This window comes from Budorcas taxicolor, chromosome 19, assembly GCF_023091745.1.
Source record: "Budorcas taxicolor isolate Tak-1 chromosome 19, Takin1.1, whole genome shotgun sequence".
NCBI lineage: Eukaryota > Metazoa > Chordata > Mammalia > Artiodactyla > Bovidae > Budorcas > Budorcas taxicolor.
The window spans coordinates 49,474,864-49,498,216 of NC_068928.1; the positions used below are offsets into that span (position 1 = coordinate 49,474,864).

Below are 23,353 nucleotides of genomic sequence, written 5' to 3' on the forward strand. Positions count from 1 at the left end.
CAAACCCCTGGATTCAAATGTGGATCCACCATGTGGGAGAAAGAGAGCTGGCAAAGGCATTTATTTTTATACATGTTGCCTCCTCAGTAAAATGAGGATAAACAACAGCGAACTGTCTCATTAAGCAGGATGAAAGGAGTTAATGTATCAAAAGCCTCTTAGAAGAATGTCTGGTGCAGAGCAGGCACCCAGAGCAGCTTAGTTTAAGTGTGGCAGGCATCCTGCCCTCCAGTGCCCACACCCTGTGTAATCCCTCCCATGTGGGCTGGACACAATGACTTGCTTCTAACCAAGAGAATTTGGCAGGAGTTACGATGTCACATCCATGATGTGACCTCTGCCTTGCTACAGACCCTGCCCCTTGCTGCTTTTTCACAGAGTAAGCCACCACTGTTGTGGGGGGGCGGCTGCATGGCAAACAGCCAGCAAAGCACTGAAGCCCTCAGCCAACACCCTCAAGATCTGACGCCTGCCAACAACCATGAGAGCTTGGAAGCAGACCTGTCCTAGGCGAGCTCAGCCCGCAGCCTGGAAAGACCTTGAGAGAGAGGGCCCAGTGAAGCCACGGCCAGATTTCCTAATTCACAGAAACCGTGAGATGATGAATATGTGCTGTTAAGTCATTCAAGTTCAGGGCCATATTTTCCACAGCAGAATATACAAAAACCTAAATCTATACACACAATGCATGCATCAGGAGAACCTTGAAGAAAAAAAAAAAAATAGAAGTGTCATCTCTCAACACCAGTAGCCGAGAGATTTCACTTCAATATTTTTCCTGCTTTTCTTTACTTTCTGATTTTCCTGTGATGATCATGTACTATTTACATAGTGCTAAAAATTAAAAGTTAGATTTTAAATGGACCTTTAATTTCTCTTATCACTGCCCCCTGAAACCCCTTTTATGCTACCATCACAGTATCTGTATTATCTACAGAGAAATGAGATTTGCTGAAATAATTCATCCTGATCCCTATAAGAATTATCAGCTTCATGTTAAGTTATAAAATGGAATTCCACCTCACTGAAAAAGAGTAACAACAGCGGAAGAAATATCCAAGCGTCACAAGTGTACCTATTAAGTCCCAGCTGCAGGATGGCACGAGAAAGGACACTGGTCAGCGGCTCATTACTGCAGGGCCACACTCACCTCCGCTACCTGGAGGATACGGTCCATGGTGGACACTCGCTCTTGCCCAGGCTGAGAGAGGAGGTTTCCGTCGAGGCGGGAAAAATCAAACGGGATCAGGCAGGTCACAGAGAGCCAGAGAAGCAGCATGTAGCGGGTCTCCCAGGTCTACGGGGCCAAGACAGAGCGAAATGATTCCTGTGTGGAGGGCATCCACGCGGTCCCAACGCCCCTCCCGCTCAGCACCCACCCAGGACTGCAAACACACAATGCTCTACCACACGACCTCTGGCACGCAGCCTGGCTGCTACCTCGGCAGGCAAGAGAAACAGCAAAACGAACAAACAAAAGTCATCAACATGTCGGTGCAACGGCTTCTCATCCCTGGCACCCTTCAGCGTGCAATCAGCATTTCAAGAAAAATGGAAAACAGAGTAAAAGATTAAAAAAACAGAAGCCTTAAGAGTAAAGAAAAAAACGCTCAACTTCTTGCCACAGAGGACTCAACAAAACAAGATTCCGCTTTGGCTCCAGACTCCCTATCGGAGGCATGAGAAACAGAGGAAAGCAGGCCACACACAACGGCAAGACAATTTCCTGAGTTTGAAGTTACAACCCATGTGCCCTTCTGAATGAGTCCTGCGCCCAAGCGCCCTCTGCAGCACACACAACTGCAAGGCTGGCCATCGGCAGCCATCTGGGGGCCTGACCTGTGGGAACATTCCCACTGCCTCCTAACTGATGAGGCTCACTCTGTGCTCAGACCGCTGGCACACACCATGTGGCTTATGCTGAACACCTGTTCGCCTTCCGTGTTTTCATAGGTACCTGGCAGAGTACCCACATGACCAGCCTCCTAGAAATCATGGGTGCTGGCCCATCTTCCTGTTGGACACCTCATGTGTTCTCACAGCTTGGTGCTGTGGGAAATCACAAGTGCCTTGGGTGACCCAATGGAGAGAAGACTGGAAGCTCATGCCTGGTTTCCTCTGGACTTCACCCCATATGCCTTCTCCTTCTGCTGATTTTGTTGGAGTAAGTCATAGGAGGATAACTAGATGCCAATTCTTGTAGTGGTCCTAGGGAATCACTAAACTTGGAGTGGTCTTGGGGACCCCCAACATAGTTCTATTTTAAGTTAAAAAAATTTTGGATAATAATATAGTTATCATCACACTATATTCAGGTATAGTTTTCTTTATAAAGGGCATTTTGAAAAGAAAATAATTTAAAGCAACATACATTAAGAGAAAATCAAAGGAACAAATGAAAAAGAAGGAATGGCATAAAATAACACAAGGTAAAATTGAAGGAAACAGGAAAGGAACCTGCCAGTGTAGAAGCAGGCAAACCAAGGAATCAGCAAGGAGTGGGGAGAGGAAAGGGGCGCTTACTTCATGGTCTTTAGGATTCTGATTTGTAAACATGTCTAAAACAGGGTGCACATCAGCCACTTCATGCGGAAATAAACGAAGGAATGTTTTATATCCTCGAACCTATCAAATAAAAAGATCCTGAATTAAATAACTAGAAAATACAGAAAGTAGCAAGATTATTTCTCTATTATCAAAAATCACCACCTATGCCACCCAATGATCAAATTACATATTACAGTGATACAACTTAGTAAGACTAAACAATAAGAAAGCCACCTTTCCTTCTTGAATCATTTCAGAAATGTGTTCTGTCCCAATTTGACCAACCAATCTTGGCTCATCAGAAATACAGGTATGTTACAAACTAACAAGTTTTACTTCTACCTTGATTATGAGGAATAAGTCCTCGAGAACCCAAAAGGTCCCAAATTCATTAAGGCTTCCATGAAACGCGGCGCTACACCTTCAGGAGACCCTACATTCAACCAACCGAGGGCAAGCAGTGTGCACGCAGGCCTCTCTCCGCCACACTGCAGGCCCCACAGAGGCAAAACCCCAGCCGGGAGGGCCGAGTCTCTCCCATGGTGCATCTACAGGCCAGCACACATATCACCTGGGAGCCTGCAAAAATGCAGAGTATCAGGCCTCATCCCAGACCCACTTAACTAGGAATCTGCATTCCACGAGATCTCCAAAAAGCCATCTGCACATTCATGTCTGAGAAGCATTTCTGCTTCCAAGTTTGTTCGCCTTCTCCTCGTTGGAAACTTTTCTCACCCACATATATATACATGTATGTATGTGTACATATACCCTCTCCCACCCTTTCTGGTTAGCTGATGGCTGATCCATTCAAGTGCAAGATGATGAAAACAATGCTGAAAAATGCTGTTGCAGCCAAAGGACCCCCTGGGTCACTAACAACTGATCCCCAGCACATGGTAAAAAGAGAAACAATGAAACCCACAACTTTTGTGTGAGAAACATCTTTCCTGGTTACATTTTGGAAAGTACCTCTGGACCAAGTTTATCAAGAAAGTGTTTTGCCAGCTACAATGTGCTATCTAAATATTACCTTGGAGATGATGTAAAGAAATTTAAAAGCCAGATGTACAAGGTCTGCAGGAGATGTCTTGTTTTGCACAAATTCCAACAACAAGTTCAACATCCATTCTAGGGAAAAACAAACATAAAACATTTGCTATTAAATTAAACATCAACATGACATTAAGACAAAATGCCAAAGAAAAAAGAGCTATTTAGATATATCAGAATAGTTTAATATTAGTAAATCTCTTTAATCCAAGTATCAACAGAGCAAAAGAAAAGGTTTCATCTTCAGTTTCCAAAAGGGAATTAGAATTAACCTAACATTCACTCCTGCTTTTAAAATGTAGAGAAAATATTATTTATTATTACTCTGTCTCAAATCAATATCTAATACCATGCTTTACAGAAGACACCTCTACAACTACTATGTTTAGAACAATCTGGCTCTAAACAACAAATAAGACAGACAAAAAGGATTAAAAGGATTTCCACTTCCAGTTATAAAGGAATAACTGATATGGAACTATCTTACCACCACCAACAATTAGACAACCCAACAATTGTACCAGGTCGGCCAAAAAGTTCCTTTGGTTTTCAAGTAAAAATAAAAGACATATTTTCATTTTCACCAAGGATTTTATCAAATAACATATTCACCATTTTGTTCCACTACATTTTGCCATGTTTCAGGCAACTTCATAATTTCATCTTCCCAAAACTCTTTTATCTTTTTGAGCAAATAACTGTTCCAGGTGCCTTTTACAGCCTTCCAGGGAATTTGAAATCTTTTCCATCAGGAGAACTCAGTAAAGACCTTTGAAATAAACAGAAATCCAAAGGTGCAATGTTGAGGCTTCCCTGGTGGCTTAGCAGTAAAGAATCTGACTGCCAATGCAGGAGACACAGGTTCGATCTCTGATCCAGGAAGATCCCACAATCCACGGAGTAGCTAACCCGTACGCCACAACTACTGAGCCTGTGCTCTCGAGCGAGATCCGCAACTACTGAAGCCCGTGTGCCCTAGAGCCCATGCCCCACAGCAACAGAAGCCACTGAAATGAGAAGCCCATGCACTGCACCTAGAGAAAAGCCTGCGCAGCAACAGAGACCCAGCACAAGTCAAAAATAAAATTTTTTTTTTTCCCAAAAAAAGGTGCAGTGTCTCTTGAATATGGCGGATGCATTAGAACAGCCAAGCTCTAACGGTTTTTGCCAGATCATCAAAGAAACATGCAACCTTGTGTTATCCTGATGGAAGATTATGTGTTTTCTGCCGACTAATTCCAGATGCTTTTCTTGCAATGTTGCTGTAGGTCTAACTGGGAGCAGTACTTGTTAGAATTAACTGTTTGGTTTTCCAGAAGAAGCTCATTAAGAGAGGACTCCCTTCCAATCCCACCACAAATACAGCATCACCTCCTTTGGATGAAGACCGGCCTTTCATGTGGTTCATTCAGTTCACTTGCCCCATAATCTCTTTTGTTCCACATTACTGTATAGTATCCACTTCACTGCCCATCACAATTTGTTTTTAAAAACAGAACCCTTTCATGACGTTTCAGTAGAGCATCACGTGCAGAAATATGGTCAAGAAAAAGTTTTTTCGCAGCTTATGTGGGATCCAAACAAAGCAATAACATAACCAAGCTGGTACAAATGATTTTTTTTTAACATTGTAGATTATTTAATAAGAAAATAAGTGCAAATGATTTTCAACACTTGATTTGGATATTCTGATTATGTAGGCTGTCTCCTGCATGGTATAACGCTGACTGTTCTCAATTAATGTCTCAATTTGATTGCTATCAACTTCAACTGGTCTACCTGCCCACAGAGCACTGTCCAGTGAGAAATCTCCAGCATGGGGCTTTGCAAACCGTTTCTGACAGATCATTCACAGTCCCTTCTCCATACACTGCCCAAACCTTTTGTTTTATTTCCACCATGTACCTTTCTTGAAATAATAAAGCATACTTTGCCAAAAACGTTGTTTTTCTTCCATCTTCATTATTAAAATGGCTATATAAAAACTCACCAATTTTGATAAAAAAATGTTTTAATGGATGCTGACATGACAGCTGTCACAATATAATCTAACAGAACTGTTTCAAATGAAGTTAAAGACAACCAAGCACTACTAGAGCCCACTTCTGGAAAAAAACAAATGAACTTTTTGGACAACTCAGTATTTTCAGGCACTAGGACGACAGCGACTTGTAACCAACCAACCGGACTCTACAGCTGCCCAAGCTATCCACTAGAAAATAATTTTTAGAACCCACTGCAGAGAAGGGGGACTCAAGCAGAGCAGAAGCTGCTTTAGCTGAAATTTGCAGGGCAACATGCCAGCAGAAGCTAAGCAGAAAATGAGCTCTGGAAGTCTGAAAGGTCCCCTCAAACCTCTGGCTGAATCTTCACATGCACAGTGGCTAGAGTCCACTAGGCTGGGTAAGAACTGCCAGGAAGCTCTAAGGCAGAGCTCCCATAGCCCATACAGGGCTGACATTCAAACTCCATCGGGGCAAAGTGCAGAATCCTTGTTGAATACCCAGAGCCACCAGCAGACATTCCAGAAAATTCTTTACTTAGTAGTAAGACTAAATTAGAGAAAACCTAGAGAAAAAGCTACATCTGCCTTAACAAAGCTTAAAAAGGATTGAAAGGATATACATGATGTGCAATTAACTAAACTGTCTGCTAAACTTCACTCTTTAAAGACAAAAACCTTAAAGCCACCCAACATAAAAATCACAATGTCAATCATCCACTCAAAAGTTACTAGACATACAATAAAAAAAGGACAAAATAATGCCATTTGCTGAAATATGGATGGACCTAGAGATTGTCACACTGAGTGAAGTCAGAGAAACAAATATATGCTATCCCTTATATGCGGAATCTAAAAAGAAATAATACAAATGAAATAATTTACAAAACAGAAACAGACTCACAGACTTAGAAAAGGAACTGACTGTGAGCAGGGAGGGAAGGGTAGGGGGAAGGGATAGTTAGGGAGCTTGAGACATCCACATGTACATATTGCCAAACTTAAGATGGATAACCAGGACTTTCCTGGTGGCCCAGTGCTTAAGAATCTGCCTTGCAAAGCAGGGGACGCGGGTTAAGACCTAAGGGGCTATAACCAAGATCTGACACAGCCAAATAAATGGATAATCAAAAGGACCTACTGTACAACACAGGGAACTCTGTTCAATGTTATGTGGCAGCCTGGATGGGAGGGGAGACTGGGGGAGAATGGATACATTATACATATGGCTGCTTTGCTCGCACCTGAAACTATCACAAGTTGTTAACTGGCTACACCCACAAAGTTTCAAAAATAACGACCTTCCATAAGTATTACCAGGCTATTGTGATGATTAAACTGAAGCATTAAAAATCATTTAGAACAAGGTAAATACATTAAGAGTAAATGAGTATGAGCAATTCACAAAGGGGAAAAATATTGTGCATATGTAACAATAAATGTTAAAAAAAATTCGTCCTCACTAGGAAACAACAAAATGCAAAATAAAAGCACATGATGCCTTTACCCCCTTTAATAGGTTAACTTTACATTGGTAAAGATTTCAAATAGTCAAATCTCATCTTGGCAATGATATATACTGTTGATAAAAACATAAGGTGAATTTGAAGTTAAGTATCAAAAGCCCGAACTGACTGATCAAACCAGTTAATGCTAAAGGAAATCTTCATTAGAAGGACTGATGCTGAAACTGAAGCTCCAATACTCTGGCCACCTGGTGTGAAGAGCTGACTCACTGGAAAAGACCTTGATGCTGGGAAAGACTGAAGGCAGGAAAAGGGGGCAAAGGGGATGAGATGGTTGGATCGCAACACTGACTCAATGGACATGAGTCTGAGCCAACTCCAGGAGACAATGAAGGACAGGGAAGCCTGGTGTGCTTCAGTCCACGGGGGTCACAAAGAGTCGGATGGGACTGAACAACAAATCAGAAGCGCAGCACTTCCACTTTTAGAGTTCCTGAAACTCTAAATTGTGCAGAGGTGCATGGATGTTTAGGCTACTTGGAAGAGTACAAAACTGGACAAAGCAGGAGTCCACACACATCTGCTTCCTCTTTCTCCTAAGAGCCAGTAAAATTAAAGCACAGCTGCACAAAACAGAAAGTCCTAACCAATGGCAAGAATGGGAGAGAGCAGATGAAAAGACTTCTGAGGAAAAGCCAGCTCCAAATTAAACAGGCAGAGAAGCCCACTTTATAGACGCCCAAATGCAGAACCAAGGAGAGCCCAGAGTCAGGAGGCACGGTGCAGCCCAAGGTGGGGAAGGGCCTGCAATCACTAGCCCCAGACACACTCCACTGGGACCAAGCTCTGAGCCAACCCTTAGGAAAATGAAGGGCTCTCTGGAGAAGAAAAGAGCGCCCCAGATAAAGGCCTTCATTCTGGCATCTGGAGCATCCTCAATGTGATAGAGAATTCTCAACCAACCCAACGGCTCTAAGAGAAAATCTGTCCATCAGCTCGTCATACTGCCCCACAAGGAGCTGCCTATCAGAATCCCGTTCAGGAAAAGCCCAGATGAAAATGCTCCAACCTACAAAACAGAAGCAGAGGAGCCGTTGTCTGCATCCATTTGGTCTGAACCAGCAAGATGAAAAGATCAAATTACAAGGAAAACCTGACCCCAGAGGAAAAAGGAGAACCTGGGGACCAGCAGAGATAAATCAACAAAGAGAAAAAAATCCACAAGGAAGAGAAGAAACAGCAGCCAAGAGACTTCAGCATGATGCCCAAGCTGTAACTGAGCCACCCACGGAAAGCGCAGCAGCAGCTCCTGTGCCACAGCTTGAGGCCAGAGGCCTGAGGTGCCAGGGACAGCCCAGGACAGAACGGAGGTGGGGCTGAAAACAGGAAGAGTGGTCCAAGGTCTCCAGACCACAGCCCTGTGCCAATCCAGGCAGAAAACTAAAGGCTTACTCAAGAGTGGAGAATACTATAGCCACTGGCCACATCTGGGCTTTTTAACTTAAATCAATTTTAAAATTCAAAGAAGAAAGCAAAAAATAAGATGAAATAAGATTAAATTCAGTTCCTCAGACATACGAGCCATATTTCAAGTGCTCAACAGCCACATGTACCTAGTGGTGACCTTACCAGACAGACAGCACAGATCCAGAACATTCCATCATGACACAAAGCTCTCCTGGACAGAGGTATCCCAAAGACAGTAGGCTGAAGGGCTTAGGGCTGGAAGCCAGCCTCGGTGCCTGACTCAAAAGGAAATTCTGGGTTAGGAAGCCCACTACAGGACCCTCCCCATGGGGCCATGGGACTCCCCTCCCCACGGGGGGCCGAGGGACACAGCAGCCAGGCATGTGCTCCCCAGGGAGGAAAACCTGCCCAGTAAGACAACTGTGAAATATACCCAACCAGGGACAAGCACTCTTAGAAAGTAAAAATGATTGTAAAAATAATTCAAGAACAGCTTCTATGTGCAAAAACAAAGATCTGAAAGTAGGACTATAAAGGAAAAAGCTTAGGGACCCACAGGATCACTCCTAGAAATTCAATACCCAGTTCACAGGCACACCAGAAGGCAGAGCAGAGAAGCGATCAAAAACACACCAGAAGCAAAGCCCCCTAAAAGATGCAAGTCTTTAGCGTAAGATTGTCCAGCTAATGCCTAACATAAGAAGAGAATGGGATTGTGGACACAGAGGGGGAAGGGGAGGGTGGGACGAATTTAGACAGGAGCACTGATATATACGCTGCTGCTGCTAAGTTGCTTCAGTCGTGTCCAACTCTGTACAACCCCATAGACGGCAGCCCACCAGGCTCCTCCGCCCATGGGATTTTCCAGGCAAGAGTACTGGAGTGGGGTGCCATTGCCTTCTCCATATATATGCTACCATTCGTAAAACAGACAGCTAGGGGCATGCTGCTGTGTAATACAGGGAACCCAGCCCGGCACTCTGTGATGACCTAGAGAGGTAGGATGGGGGAGGCAAGGTGAGACAGAGGCTCAAGAGGAAAGGGATAGATGCATACACTTATGGCTAATTCATGTTGGTGTACAGCAGAAACGAATACAGCTTTATAAAGCAATTATCCTCCATTTTTAAAAAAATTTAATAAAAACACTTAAGAAAACAAACAAACAAAAAAGGCCAAGAGTGAGTCATACCCTCCTAAAATACCAAGCTCCAGAAACTTTCCAAGGCAAAAAAGGCTCCTGAGAAAGAAACTCAGACATGGACTTGGCATAACTGGATGAGAGACTATGGAACCATGCCCTCCATCCCCACGCAGCCAAACAGGCATGAAATGCATTTATTCTGCCCAAGACAGTGCGGAGTTCAGAATGCTGACCTTCCACAAAACCTGCTGGTTACTTAGAAAAATCAACACACACAGCACCAGCCCACTTTTTAAAAGGCACCTGTGCGCACACTGAGGCTAACTGTTGGTGCCTCTCTGGTGATCTGAGATCTCCACAGCCCGGCGGGCAGGCAGCACTGATGATCCCACATCACAGGTGAGGAAACTCAGGCATAGAGCAGCTCAGCGGCAGAGCTGGGATATAAATCCAGGCAGTCCAGCCACAGGGCTGGTGACCCTAACCACCACCCCGTGTTTCCCTCAACGTAAGTTACTATCACTACCTTCCTCCTTCCCAAGTTCACTTCCAGGAGGAGGTGTTACTACTGTTGGCCCCACTAACAAGAACAACCTGGGCAGTTTATCCTGATAGTCTCAGCTGGTGTGCAGGCACGTGCGTGCGCACGCACGCACACACGTTCCAAGGCCTTTATGATTATCTGTAAATGATCAAAACCTCAGCTTCTGTTCTTACCTAGGTGTGGGTCCAACAGGTGAGGCTGCTCCTGATATTTGTCCATTATTACTAAAAAGAAAAACGTGAGACTTAACATGAACCCTGGAAACCCGTGAGTTTTCCCATGCGGACTTCCCAGGCAACTCCCAAGAGCACAGGCCAGCTGCAGTGAGCCCCCCAGCCACCCGCCTCCTCAGGGCCACACTACCCCGGCCTCTGCTCTCTGTTTGCTCAATGCACCTTCCTCTCAGATCCTCACTTCTTCCTTCCTTCACTGCCTGCTGAGAGCCAAGCTGAGTTCTCCCCTTCATTAGGACAAACACCTTCCATGCTCCCTCTACCACACACATCAAGCCATGTGCCCTCCTAACCCCCTCATACTATAGCTTTCTTTATCCCAGGCAGCCTGGTTTCTACTCCTACCAGCAGCTAGAACCGTTCCTATCAGATCCCACGCCCACCTGGCCTATGGCAGTTCTCATGAGCCACACACCTCCACATCTGACCACTTCCCATGAATGGGAAAGTCGGCTTTCACTGCTCCCTGGATTTTCACCTCACCCTCAGGACAGTTCTGAGGTATTTTCAGTGCTAACCCAAGCAGCCAGCCAGAGAAACGGGCACAATCAAGCAACTAGACCAAGTGGCAGAGCAGGATTCGAACTCAAGGAGGAGTTGCTCAAGTGAGTGCCCTTCCTGAAGGTAAGAATTGTTATCACAAGTCCAGCAAGGCAAAATCATGTAGAAATTTCTATAGCTACAAAGGTCCCCAAGGACGGTTTTACTGAATCACAAAACCCAACATAGTTATCTAACCACGGGATCTTAAGGAATCGTTTGTAAGTTATCCGTTATAGACAACGGCAAGGGTCTGACTAAGCATCTTGCGCTGCCCGGAGCAGCGCCACCGCACTGGGCTGCATGCATGGTCTTGGCAGAGCCACGGGCGCTGAGGAGAAGGCTCTGGGTGGGGGCCCCCGCCCGTTCCTGCCTGTTGGGCCTCTCCTGCACCCACTGCCCCGTTCACACAGCTGTCTTGGAGCAAGTGCGCTTTGCGGTGGTCCCAGGACAGGGTGGGGACAAGTACTGGGAAATGACCCACCCAGGGGAGCTCCACCATCCCTCCTCGTGACGGTGGAGGCCCACTGCCCTCCCCGTCTTAGGCACGCCCGTGTCTGGGGCCGCAGGAAAGGAGACTTGCACACCCTGCACGCTGTTCCCCTCCTCCGACCCGTGCGCACCCCGAAATCGCTCCAGGGCGCCCTCCCGGGCCGAGCGGTCAGCTAGCACCGCCGGCAGGCGGCCGAGCAGCTCCCGCGTCTCTGCGCTCTCGCCGAATGACTCGAGGGCGGCGCCGCAGGCCAGAGCCGCGTCCTCCGCGGCATCCTCCACCGGGTCCTCCGCGGCGCCCGCGGCCGGCTCCTCGCTCAGAGCCATCTTCGGCAGCCGGACTACGCCCTCGCGCGACGTGCGCGCAGTGGGACTCGGGGCGTGGGACACTGGGCACGCGGCGCTGGGCACGGGACGCTCAAGACGCCTGAGGCTGAGAAGGCGGCAATAGCGCCAGCCCCGCCCCCAGGAACTCCGACCTTGCACGCCAGCCCCCGCTACGGAACGCGCCGGCCACCAAAAGAGTGCGCGCGGAGGCCGTGCCGAGCCCGGGTGCCAGGGCCCGGGGGACAGGGGCGGGGCGGGGGCGGAGCACAAGGCTCCGGGCCGGCCGCGCCTCCTTCCCCGCGCACGCGCGCTGTTTCCTCGGGACCGCCGACAGGTGTCGGGAATCTTTCTACAATACAAAGCAGCCCACAGGTGCACAGGCTGCAGTGGGAGATAGGTACTTAACAGAGAAGGGTTGACGGGGCGCTCGTAACGCCCCGAAATAATTGGTGATGTGGGCGACTTGGTCTTCAGAGACCCACACTTGGGTGGCTGCGGGGCCAGCAGCCCCGCCCCTCCACGGTGACACCCCGCTCACCCTGGACACCCCGTGCACCTACCAGGGCACACCCGCTACCCAAGACTCCCGCCCGCCCCCTTGTCGACCAAAACTACCAACTGCAAAATGGAGCACGGGAGAGGGGCAGTGGCTCCAGCACTTGAAGGGTAAGGGGGCTTTCTCCCACCCGCCCACCTCAGTAAGGGTGGACTTGAACACAGCCTCAGAGCCACTGCTCAAGAGCTGGGCCCATTCCATGGTCCCCAACTCTACCTAAGCCAGAAACAGGAGCCCTAAGTCCACGGCGGGGACTGTGACACCAACTTCTACAGAACCAAACCCCAGATCTGTGTGAATTTCTATACAATTGTCATGAAAGTATCCACACTCCCATGTTCCCCCTAGATTGGACTAGGTGATGAGCCTGGCAGAGAACTTGCAGGTGGTCTGGGCCCCCAGTAAACTAACCCAGCTGCATGGAGGACAGAGACGCAGGTGAAACTAAGACACACACAGTTCCATCCCTGACACCCCCATGGGCTTTATTTGTCCCTGAAACTGCCTTGGTGCAGCCACCCTGGTCCCTTGGCAAGCAGCTGGGCAGGGGACACAGGCGGGCTGCTATTTGAGAAGCTTCCTCATGGTGCCCAGGGATGGGCTCCTGTACTGCCTACCGAAGTGGTTCCAGTGGTTCAGGTAGTTAAAGAGCTGATAGAGCAGCAGCCGCCTGTCAAACCCTGGAGCCTTGGGGACCTTCTGGTGGTAGGCGGTGAAGAAGGGCCTGGGAAACCCCCCGAACATCAAGGCAATTGCCAGTTCAAACTCAGAATGGCCATAGAAGGAGGCTGGGTCATAAATAATGGGCCCGCTGTCATCCTCTGCCACATTTCCCGACCATAGATCCCCGTGAAGAAGGGCAGGGACAATCTCCAGGCCACAAAACAAATCCGGAATCTTCACCTAAGAAAATAATTATGGTACATAGAGTTATCACAGGCCTGGGAGCCACAGTCTCCTCATCCAATACTTGGAAATAAGGTAAAGAGGACCTTGTGTTTACTCAGGGTCCAACCACCACTGCCTACTAAGCCCAGAGATAAAGATCCTCTGACTCCAGGGGAATGTAATTTTGTCTTGGTATTTACTGTTAATTTAGGTCTAAAAGCTCGGCAACATTAGTGATTCTCATACAGTAGAGAACCTCGGAGGTTATGGTTTTACCGCTGTGTAGAATATGAATCTGAGTGATGTTTTTTTGTATGTAACAGCAAACTTTCTCTGCTATTCTTTTATTTCATAGCACATACATATCTGCACCTCTTTTGTAGCCTGATTATTTCAGTAAGGAGTTCAATAAAATTTCTTTTATGCGTGCTCATGAGGGACTGATATGCGAGTTCTGTTTTGAAGCCAGTCACTCTGGGGCACCTGCTGTTCACACCTGCTCTAAAAGGTAAGACATTTGTGCCTTGGTGGAAAGAACAGCATAAGAGTGGGCAAGAAAGTAGTAATAAGTGCCACCAATCACAAGTCAAACACCTACATTTCACGTGAGCAAAGTTTGAGGTTAAGTATCTGATGACGCAGGAAGTGAGAGGTGCTCTCAGGGGCCACCCCCTTCTCAGTTTCTGCATTAAACCAATAGTCAGGACACTTATGTGTCCATGATTTGCCCAGCCCTGCTCCAGGTTCAGCGGTCCCCTCTCTGGCTCTGTTCTAGCAGAGGGCCCCACACAAATGTGTTGAAGGCTCGTAAGAGGACAGCCCTTCTCCCAGAGGATAACTGCTGTGCCCACCTGTAGCTGTGACCAGAGTTCTCGTGCCTCTCGGTCAGCATAATCCTTCTCAATGAGGTCCAGCTGTGCTTGGAGCCGGTGCCGGGTGAAGAAGGTTGGCCAGTCGTCCTGCCACTCGTTCACCTGAGTGACAAGGGAAAGTAAGGGGCTGGTGCTGCAGCTGGTGGTCATAGGACAGAGTTAGGCGTGGAAACTGCCTAAACCCTAGAGCAAACACTAAAAGAGCACAGCAAATGTTATCATTGGCCAACAAGGGAGACAAGATGAAAGCATTAAAAAAGGGTTAATTCAGAAGAGCGTAAAGGGGGAACAAAGAACAGATAAGACAAATTTAAAAAAAAGAATGACAAGATGACAGATCCAAACCTAACCATATCAATAACTACATTAAACATGAATAGTCTATGTGTGAATGTGAACGTGAAGTCGCTCAGTCATGTCCAACTTTTTGTGACCCCATGGACTGTAGCCCACCAGGCTCCTGCGTCCATGGGATTCTCCAGGCAAGAATACTGGAGTGGGTTGCCATTTCCTTCTCCAGGGGATCTTCCCAACCCAGGGATCGAACCCAGGTCTCCCTAGTTAAATGACAGATCAACAGGTTGAAAAAATAAAGCAAGACCCAGTTATAAGCTGTGAATAAGATATGCACTTCATACATAAAAACAGAAACAGGTTAAAAGGATAGAAAAGATAAATTGTGCTAAAAGAAAGCTGGAGTGGCTATATTAATATCAAAGTAGATTTCAGAGCAAAGACACAGACTATAAAGTCATTTCACAATGGAAAGAGAGTCCACTAATGAGGAAGATACAAGAACCCTAAACATTTATGTCCCTAATATACAGCAAATAAGCACCTGAATAGATGCTCCACATCCTTAGTCATTAGAGAAAACAGAACTTCACTGAGATACCACTTCACAATCACTAGGATGGCTACAATTATAGATAAAGGAAAATACCAAGTGTCTGAGGGTGCAGAGGGCCTGGAACTCTCTACACTAGGGGTACGAATGTAAAATGATAGAACCACTTTGGAATATATTTCGACAGTTTCGTAAAAAGTTAAATATGGGGCTTCTCTGGTGGCTCCGTGGTAAAAAAAATAAATAAATCCGGTGGCCAGTGCAGGAGACATGGGTTTGATCCCTGATCCAGGAAGGTCCCACATGCTGCAGAACAACTAAGCCCGTGGGCCAGCACACTGCAACTAGAGTAGCCCCTACAGCAATGAAGACCCAGCACAGCTCAAAACAAGAGATAAATGTTTTTAAAAAGCAAAATATGAACCTACATATGACCTAGTCATTGGCTCCTAGGTATTCACCCAAAATAAATGGAAGCATGTGTCCACACAAATTCTTGTACACAAAAGTGCATAGCAGCTTTATTTGTAAAAGCAAAACTTGGAAACAACTCAGATATCCATCAACCAGTGAATGGATAAACAGACTGTCGTTTATTGTACAATGGAATGGACTTTTGACACGTGTAACAACATGGATGAATACTGAAATGACTGTGCTGAGTAAAAGAAGCCAGCGCACAGCATGTGATTTCATTTACATTGAATTACGCAAAATGCAAACCAGTCTATGGTGACAGAAAACAGATCAGTGGTTGCCAGGGCAGGAAAGGGCAGGAGGAAGACATTACAAAAGGGCACTGGGACAATTTTGGGATGACACTTTTTGACACACTGACCTGACTGTGGTTAGTGGTTCACAGGTGTGTACACATGTCCAAACTTACCAATCTGTACACTTTAAATAAGCGCAGTTCATTTTATGTCAGCTATATACCTTAATAGAGTTTTTTTAAGATGCAAAGCTTATTTTATACAAAGGGTTACTTAATGAAATTCCTTAAGGGAAGAACTTTCCAGACAACATGCGCCCCCGGTCAGCATCCTGTGCTAAGGGTTGTGGTCGCTGAACCCCTGGGTTCATCCCCTTTGCTAGGTGCACCTCAAGAGAAAACGGGAGTTCCCTCCCCAAATGGCCTAAGGCATAGGGATGGCATGCCCTCCTGCCCCATCTCCTGCCTAGGCCCATCATGTCCCAGCATTGGTCTTCCTCCTAGATGACCAGGTTGTAAAAGACACAGACTGTGTTTGGAGCTGGAGACAGGCATGGCTAGCCCTCCCCCTGGACAGAGGGGCCATGATCCCCTCACCCACAGAAAGACATGAACTTCCCCTGAGCTACCAAGGCAGGGCCACCTGGGTTCATGGCCGGTGGGAGGACCCAGGCTTCACCTGGACAGAGGACCAGCATGTGTGGTGGTCAGGGTCTATGCTCTGAAGTCAGAGGGGCCAAACGCTGGCCCCTCTACTTACCAGCCGCACGACTAGATACCGCCTGGCTTCTCTGCACACATCGTTTTCCCCATCTATAAAATGAGTCAGTAAAAACCTGCCTCCTGAGGTTGCTATGGAAACTAGGGAGCTGAGTTGGACATGGCAGCAAAGAAACCGTGTCAGTACTCTGACCAAGCCAGTGGTCCCAAGGGGGCTCAGCTCAGGGTACCATCATTCAGGGTTGCCCCATCAATGGCTGAAGCCCCTTAGGGCCCACTCAGTCATCCCAAGGAGTAGGAAGCTTCCTGAAACTTCAGGCTGGACCCTCCAGGCTGTGTCCATCGGATGCTACGTCCTGTACCATCTTGTCACCGCACGAGGAGGTGGACCAGGGGTCCTCCCAGGTCTCCCACCCCTTCCTAGCCAGGCTGTAACTAACCTAAGTTGGTTCATTGATCCTAGACTCTGATGGGCGTGCTCTGTGGCTGCCTGTGTCCCTAACAGGCCAGCTCCATCCTCACCAGCTTCACACATGGGGGTTCTGTGTACAAGTTCATTCCTCAGTTCTTGAAAAATCAATGTATGAGGTCAAACGAGCCTTTGTAGACTTGCATTCTTAAACTCAACATCTGAAGCAGGACAAGCCACATTTGGACACACTGGCCTGGAACCACTATTGTGCTGGCCACTAGCCCCAGATGGCTATGTAACCCCCGGGGGAGCTGGCTTCAGCAGAGATTCATAGGGTCTTAGTAATCCTGATAAACCACGGGGTACAGTTCTAGGTACCCCAGATCTGAGGGCTGGCCCTTGACTGAGATCCCAAAATCTGCCTCTAGCTTCATAAGGGTTTTGCTCCTAGTGACTCGCCTGGGAAAACAGCCCTCTGTCCACAGCCTTTGCACCTGCTGTTTCCCCTACTTGGAATGCTCTCTCACCTGCCCCACAGCTCCTTGCCTCCTCTGAGCTCAGCACAGTGAACCTCAACATCAACTCTTCCAGCTCACACTCTGCTTTCAGGAATCAGGTAGTCAGACTTCCTGGTGCCCAGGGAACTGGAACTCTGTTATGCACAAGGGGTGGAATGAGCAGCACTGGAGCGCCAGGAGCTAAGCAGGCGGACCCTCGCCAGGCACTCACCTGCGGGATGAAGCCGCAGCAGGTCACTGTGTGGAAGCCGAACTTGGCCACATACCGGGGCCCGGCACCCTCAGCCCTCCGGCCTGTTAACAGAAAGAGCTGCTCATCTTTCTCTTAATGTCAGACCTCAGCAGAGCATCAGGACCACACTGCTAGCATATGGGTGGCTGAGGATGTACTCCAAGAACATCGTGGAGGCACACCACCTGCCAAATCTTCCCAGGTCCCTGAGCCCCACAACAATCCAGCCTTGGGACCCAAGCCTGCCCAGTTTCCAGGGATGTGATACCAGCTAAGGTCACCATGGGATGACGTGGTCCACACACAGACCAGCCAGAACATGCCTGTCTCTAGCACATTGGACAACAGGATTGAGTATAAAGGGGTCATGAGCCAATTCTACTAACTTATCATCAAAACTCTTTTTTAACAACCTCATTTTTCACACTGCAGTCTATGAGCAGGTGGCATGAAACCCAACCCATTACTAAAATGTCCCCCCAAGCACCTACCCAGGGTAGACGCACCCACCCAGGGTAGACGCACCCAGGTCAAGGGTTCACAACAGCATTCTGAACATACCCACTCTGTTCTCCTCCTCCCTCAGCTTCTCCCCGAGCTTCTGGTTGTAAAGGTGCAAATCTGCCATCTGGTCTCCAAGTTTTGATGCCTGACTGAGGATAGAAGAAAATGCAGCCAATTGAAATAAGAAACAACAACCAGGGAACATGTTCCGTTTTGAGAAATGTTTTAAATACCTTAAAAACAACTCTCTGTTCTTTAAAAAGTGAAAAATGAACTGTAGGCAATAATCTTCTCCAAAACATCAAAATAGTGTAAAATCACCCAAGAAGGGTAGGCTTCTGTTGAAGCCTATGGAAATACCAGGAATTAAGGATCAAATACTGAAAAAAGAAAAGAAAAAAAAAAGAAGGTCCCAATTTTTGTAAAAACAAATATAAATCACAAAAAAGAAAACAACAATCACACATCATAGCTGTGACTGCTCCCTGCCGCTGGGATGCCATGTGCCTCTAGTCTTCTTTTCAAGAGTTTGCCTCTCCATCATTTTTTAAACAATAGACATACATAACTTTGGAGCTCCCCAGGTGGCGCTAGTGGTAAAGAACCCGCCTGCCAGTGCGGGAGACATAAGAGACTCAGGTGCCGTCCCTGGGTGGGGAAGATCCCCTGGAGGAGGGCATGGCAACCCACTCCAGTATTCTTGCCTGGAGAATCCCATGGACAGAGGAGCTTGGCAGGCTATGTAGTCCATAGGGTCACACAGAGTCAGACATGACTGAAGCGACTTAGCATGGCATAACATTAATAATTAGATTTTAGATAGTTACTAGATCAGACCTCACTGCCCATACTGAACAGGCACTGGTATTCACTAAAAACAGCTTATTTGGTGCAGCTTTGTGAAGCCAAACTAGCCTCAGACTGGCCCTGCATGGAAAGCAAGAGCTCCTGTCTCCAACAGGGAGGCAGGTGTGGCTCTTGGCCCTGCCTCTGCTCCTGCACTGAGTGATGTGCGCAGCTCAGCAAGAGGCTGTTCCCTCCGCCTCTCATCTCCCTCTCTCTGTCCCTCGGTCCCCCTCCCTCTGTCTCTCTCAAATACACACACACACTACACACACGCACACTCTCTGTCTGTCTCTCACCTGCTCAGGCCCCTCATCTTCAGATGCTCCATCACAAAGGCAGCCCCACCTCCAGGCAAGTCAATCACCTTGATGGGCTGAGGCACCCGCACCAGGCCAGTGCTCCGAAGAGCCTCCAGGCTCGCCATCTCCCCCTCAAACATCTGCCGGGCCTGCGTCCAGAACATGGCTGTGAGCTCCGAAGCCAACAGTGGCTCTGCAGCCAGGCTGAAGCCAGGAATCACAAGTGCCCAGGACCTCTGGATGCCGAAAACTGACTGGGGATCAAGGCATCAGCCCCGCAGAGAGCAGGATGCAGGTGGCCCCCTTCGGATAGGACGGGGCTACAAAGATGAGGTGGCGCAGGGAGCTTGGGGTGGACAGGATGCTGATGTCTGCAGCAAGCGCCTGCCCTGAGAGGGGAGGAAGCACAGGCCATGGGGGGGGGGGGGGGCGGGGTGCTGGGGGTGCTGGGAGCACCATGGAGATACCGTGGGGCCTGTTGGGGTACTGGGAGTATCATGGGAATACTGGGAGGTGCTGGGAGGCCATGGGGGGTCGTGGTAGACCATGGGGGTGCCGGGGTGCCACAGGGTGCCACGGGGTACTGGTGGGGCAACTTGGAGTGCAGGGTAGTGGAGGATCCAGGGTAGGGCCTGGGTCCCCTTCCAGGTTACCTGCCCCCACAATATCTGGGGCACTTACAGCAAATGAGGGGCAGCATGGGAATGTGACTGGGGCACACACTTGGGGCATGGGAAGCCAGGGGCTGGGGGGGTCAGCTGGGCCTGGACTTGGGTCCAGGGCCAGTCCCCAGAGGCAAGCACCCAGCAGGGCCTGGGGACTTGGAAGGAGACATCCACCCCACCCAGGAAGAAGACAGTCATGCCCCAGGGAAGCAGAACAGCCTTCACCGGGACCCAGGGGTCTTCCTACTTCTAAAACATTTTGTACAAATATCCCAATTTTAAATTAGGTGAACTCTCACTTCAGGTACACTACACCTGGGTTAAAAATGTGTTTGTTATAATATGATTTGTGACTATCTCAGCTATAGAATTAACCCTCGTGAACAAGACCAAAACATCTATGTCCACATAAGAAAAGAATTTCATCTTTTAATTCAAGTACCTGAAGGGAGAACCTGCAAGACGTCCTAACTGCCAATCCACACCTAGAATCATGGAGTAGGGTGTCCAGCGACCCTCAGTCATGCTCCAGGGTGAGCTCCTAAACACAGAGAGGCAGCACACACCTGGGCTTCAGCTTGCCTACGTCCTGAGGGCTTCACCTGTCCCCTGTTCTCATGTATTGATTGAGCACCTACTGTGTGCCAGCACTGAAGGTTTCAAGGGTGAATAGTGGGATCCCAGCCTGGAAGAGCTTTTAGGAGCCAGCTGTGAAGGTTCTAGGGCCAGTGTGAACCTTGAACCCAATAACACTTCCCGGTAGGTGGCACTGAATTATTTGGGTTCTGAAACCAGACTCAAACAGTTCCCAGCGCCAATGGAGCAAGGAACAGACCAACACCAACCCACTGGCCATCCTGGACAGTGCTGCAGGGAGACTAGAGGGATCATCCTGGGATTTCCTCCCTTCCACAGCCAGCCCCTCCACCCACTGCTGCATCTCAAAGGGGCTTGGCCCTTGGGGCCTCCCTGGAGTCCCCCACCAGAGTCAAGGGAATGCCATCCTTGGCATCCTCAGCACTTTCTGTAGGTGCACACACAGAAAGTCAGCCATACTGACTTTCTCCACCTGTGAATATATCTATGGAAATATACATGGATAGTATATGTAACAGCAATATTTTAGGCTGGCAATGGAAATCAGGTCCAAACACAAGCAAGGCCTGTGAGTAGAAGAGCAGGGACCTGGCCCTCAAGGTCGGGCAAGGGTCCCTCCTGCCTCTTTCCATCTGCCCAGGAGGACCCAGCCGCTAAGGGGAATGCAGACTAGAGCTGGGCCCCAGGGGAGTGGCAGAAGCAGCTCAGGACCCCAAGCCTCACCTCCGTGTTTGATGGGTAGGGAAATTAAAACAGACACCTAAAACGCCTGTGCATCCAAGCAAAAGGGAGTAAATTAACCCCGCAGCAGAGAGAACCGTGGAATCCTGCAGAAAACGCATGAGCCCTCCTCCCCCAGCTGGTGCTAGCCCTGCAAGTCCGCAAACTGACCCCGTGGCTATGACGCCAGAGTTGGCCCAGATCCAGACCACAGCGCCCCCTTCCCCTGCGCCCCGGGTCCCCTCGCCCCGCTCCTCCCCTCTCCCACTTCCCCCAGCCCTCCCCTCCCCGCAGCCCCTTCTGCTTCCAGCTCCGGAGGCGGACCCAGGCCGTGGGGGAGGAGTAGGGTGGGGTGGGATGGGTGAGGGGCACGCACCAGCGTCCTGTGGCTGATCTTGACAAACACCGGGCCGGCATCTGTGTCGTAGGCGCGCCCCTCGCTGATGCAGCCGGCCCCGGGGCTCCCGAAGGCGCGCAGGGTCGCGGTACGCAGCTCGGCGCGCAGCAGCTGCTCCATAGAGGCGGAGGGGGGTGGGTGGCAAAATGAGGGACGGAGGACACGGGGACACAGGGGCCGGGGACCGCGCAGAAAGCGGGCCCGAGCTTAGCTCACCGCTGACGCTGCCGAGGCAGCTGTCCGCCGCGGGGGAGGCTCACGCTCTGCGCGGCCTGCGGGCTCCCAGCGGCTCCCAGCGCCCCAGTGTCCTGCCTCCGGGTCCGCCTCCGGCGGGGAGGGGTGAGATGTGAGGGCAGGGTGCTGTCAGGCCGGGCAACCGTTCCTTGTCTCGCACCGGAGGGCCAAGCGGGGTTGTCCTAAGCCCTAGGGGAGAAGGGCGGGGCTCTCTGATAGGGGACCAACTTGGCGGCGGTGCCCTCCCGTGTGTCTACAGTTCTTGCGCCTGGACCTGCTGGGGATTTGCCCAGGGCTCTGTAGGGCCTGACCTCCCTGCACTGAGGTTCCCTAAACCCCGCCGGGGCCTTGGCCTCCCACCCAGCCATACCCAGGACAGTCCAGGGGAGATTGCAGGTCCCTGGGATGCAGGTCAGAGGCCTAGCTAGGTCTCACAGGCTCTGTAGAAGGCTGGGGGTCTCCACCACGTCATGCAGGCCCCAGGCATGCCTAGTGACACCAGTTGCTGGCACTGGGCTTTCTCATCAGGGCACCTGGTGTCCATGAGAGATAGAGTGTGTCCTTGTGGTTCTGATACCCCACCAGAACCACAGGCAACTGACCCCACCCTGAGTGGGACTCCTGATCACAGACGCCAGCTACCCTGGGAAGGGAGCTTCAAAACACACATGTGCCCTGCGCACACAGGCACGCATCAACGCATACACGTGCCCTTGCACACACAGGCCCAAGAGCAGGTGGGCAGGAGATTGTGTGGCATCTGCAGGAAGGGCCTGACTTCCCACTTGGCAGTCTCCCTCCTCCCAGCTCTTCCTCTCATCCTGGTTAAGTCCAATCTCCTATTGCACCTTGAGAAGGAATCTGACAGTAGAGCTGAGCTCTGGCACTTCTGCAGATGTCTTTATTCTTGATGAGCAGTCCCGCTGGGTATGGAATTCTGGGCTGTTCTTGCATCACTGAGATGGCTCTGCAACCTCACTTTCCAGCTCTTGTGCCGTTGAGAAGCTGGAAGCCATTTGGATTCTTATTCTCTGTGTGGACATTGTTCTGTCTCTCTGGAGGTCCTTCGGTCCTCTATCACCAGTATCTGACGATTCCTCAGGGAGGTGGCCAGGGTGAGTCTCCTCTGGGCAGGGCAGGTGAGCCCTTTCAGGATGGAAACTTAGGTCCTATACCCCTACAAGGTTGCCTTCAGCTTTTTCTGTTCTCTTTATGATTTCCATTGTTTTCTCTGTTCTTTTGGAATTCCAAATCTTTGGTCTAAACCCAGTCCCAAAGTTGCTGGGGTCAAGTGCCTGCGAGCTCTGCCCTCAAACCCCCTCCTGTCCCCTTTCGGGGGAGACGCTGGACTTGACTGAGCCCCATTCTGGGCCATGGCCACAGTTTGCCCAACCAGGGTCTGAGCATGCCAGGTGGCAGCCAGGCAGGGGCACACCATTTTACTGGTCCCCAACCCAGGCACTGGGGCTACCCCCCAGGCCTCCCAGCTCCCATCTGAGCAGCCCGGGCCTGAAAGCAG

The 23,353-nt window shown here is 49.4% G+C and overlaps 2 protein-coding genes across 3 annotated transcripts in view; both read right to left on the reverse strand.

The window, feature by feature from the left end:
* Positions 1 to 11,910, reverse strand: part of TBCD (tubulin folding cofactor D) — a 144,153-nt gene extending 132,243 nt beyond the window's left edge. For both annotated transcript variants that reach the window (XM_052657027.1, XM_052657026.1), the window contains exons 1-5: positions 11,620 to 11,910; positions 10,397 to 10,447; positions 3,581 to 3,678; positions 2,524 to 2,625; positions 1,151 to 1,297 (exon numbers count right to left, since the gene is read on the reverse strand). In XM_052657027.1, the coding sequence (XP_052512987.1) occupies positions 1,151 to 1,297; positions 2,524 to 2,625; positions 3,581 to 3,678; positions 10,397 to 10,447; positions 11,620 to 11,815 (594 nt within the window). In that variant the 5' untranslated portion in view covers positions 11,816 to 11,910. The remainder of the gene's footprint in view (positions 1 to 1,150; positions 1,298 to 2,523; positions 2,626 to 3,580; positions 3,679 to 10,396; positions 10,448 to 11,619) is intronic.
* Positions 11,911 to 12,871: 961 nt separating this feature from the next.
* Positions 12,872 to 21,880, reverse strand: FN3K (fructosamine 3 kinase). Its single transcript, XM_052658183.1, has 6 exons — positions 21,580 to 21,880; positions 19,219 to 19,370; positions 18,134 to 18,225; positions 17,552 to 17,634; positions 14,111 to 14,233; positions 12,872 to 13,274 (listed from the first exon to the last, which is right to left on the reverse strand). Exons 1-6 carry the CDS (start codon positions 21,718 to 21,720, stop codon positions 12,936 to 12,938), a joined length of 930 nt encoding a protein of 309 aa, XP_052514143.1. The 5' UTR covers positions 21,721 to 21,880; the 3' UTR covers positions 12,872 to 12,935.
* Between the last annotated feature and the right edge of the window lie 1,473 nt (positions 21,881 to 23,353).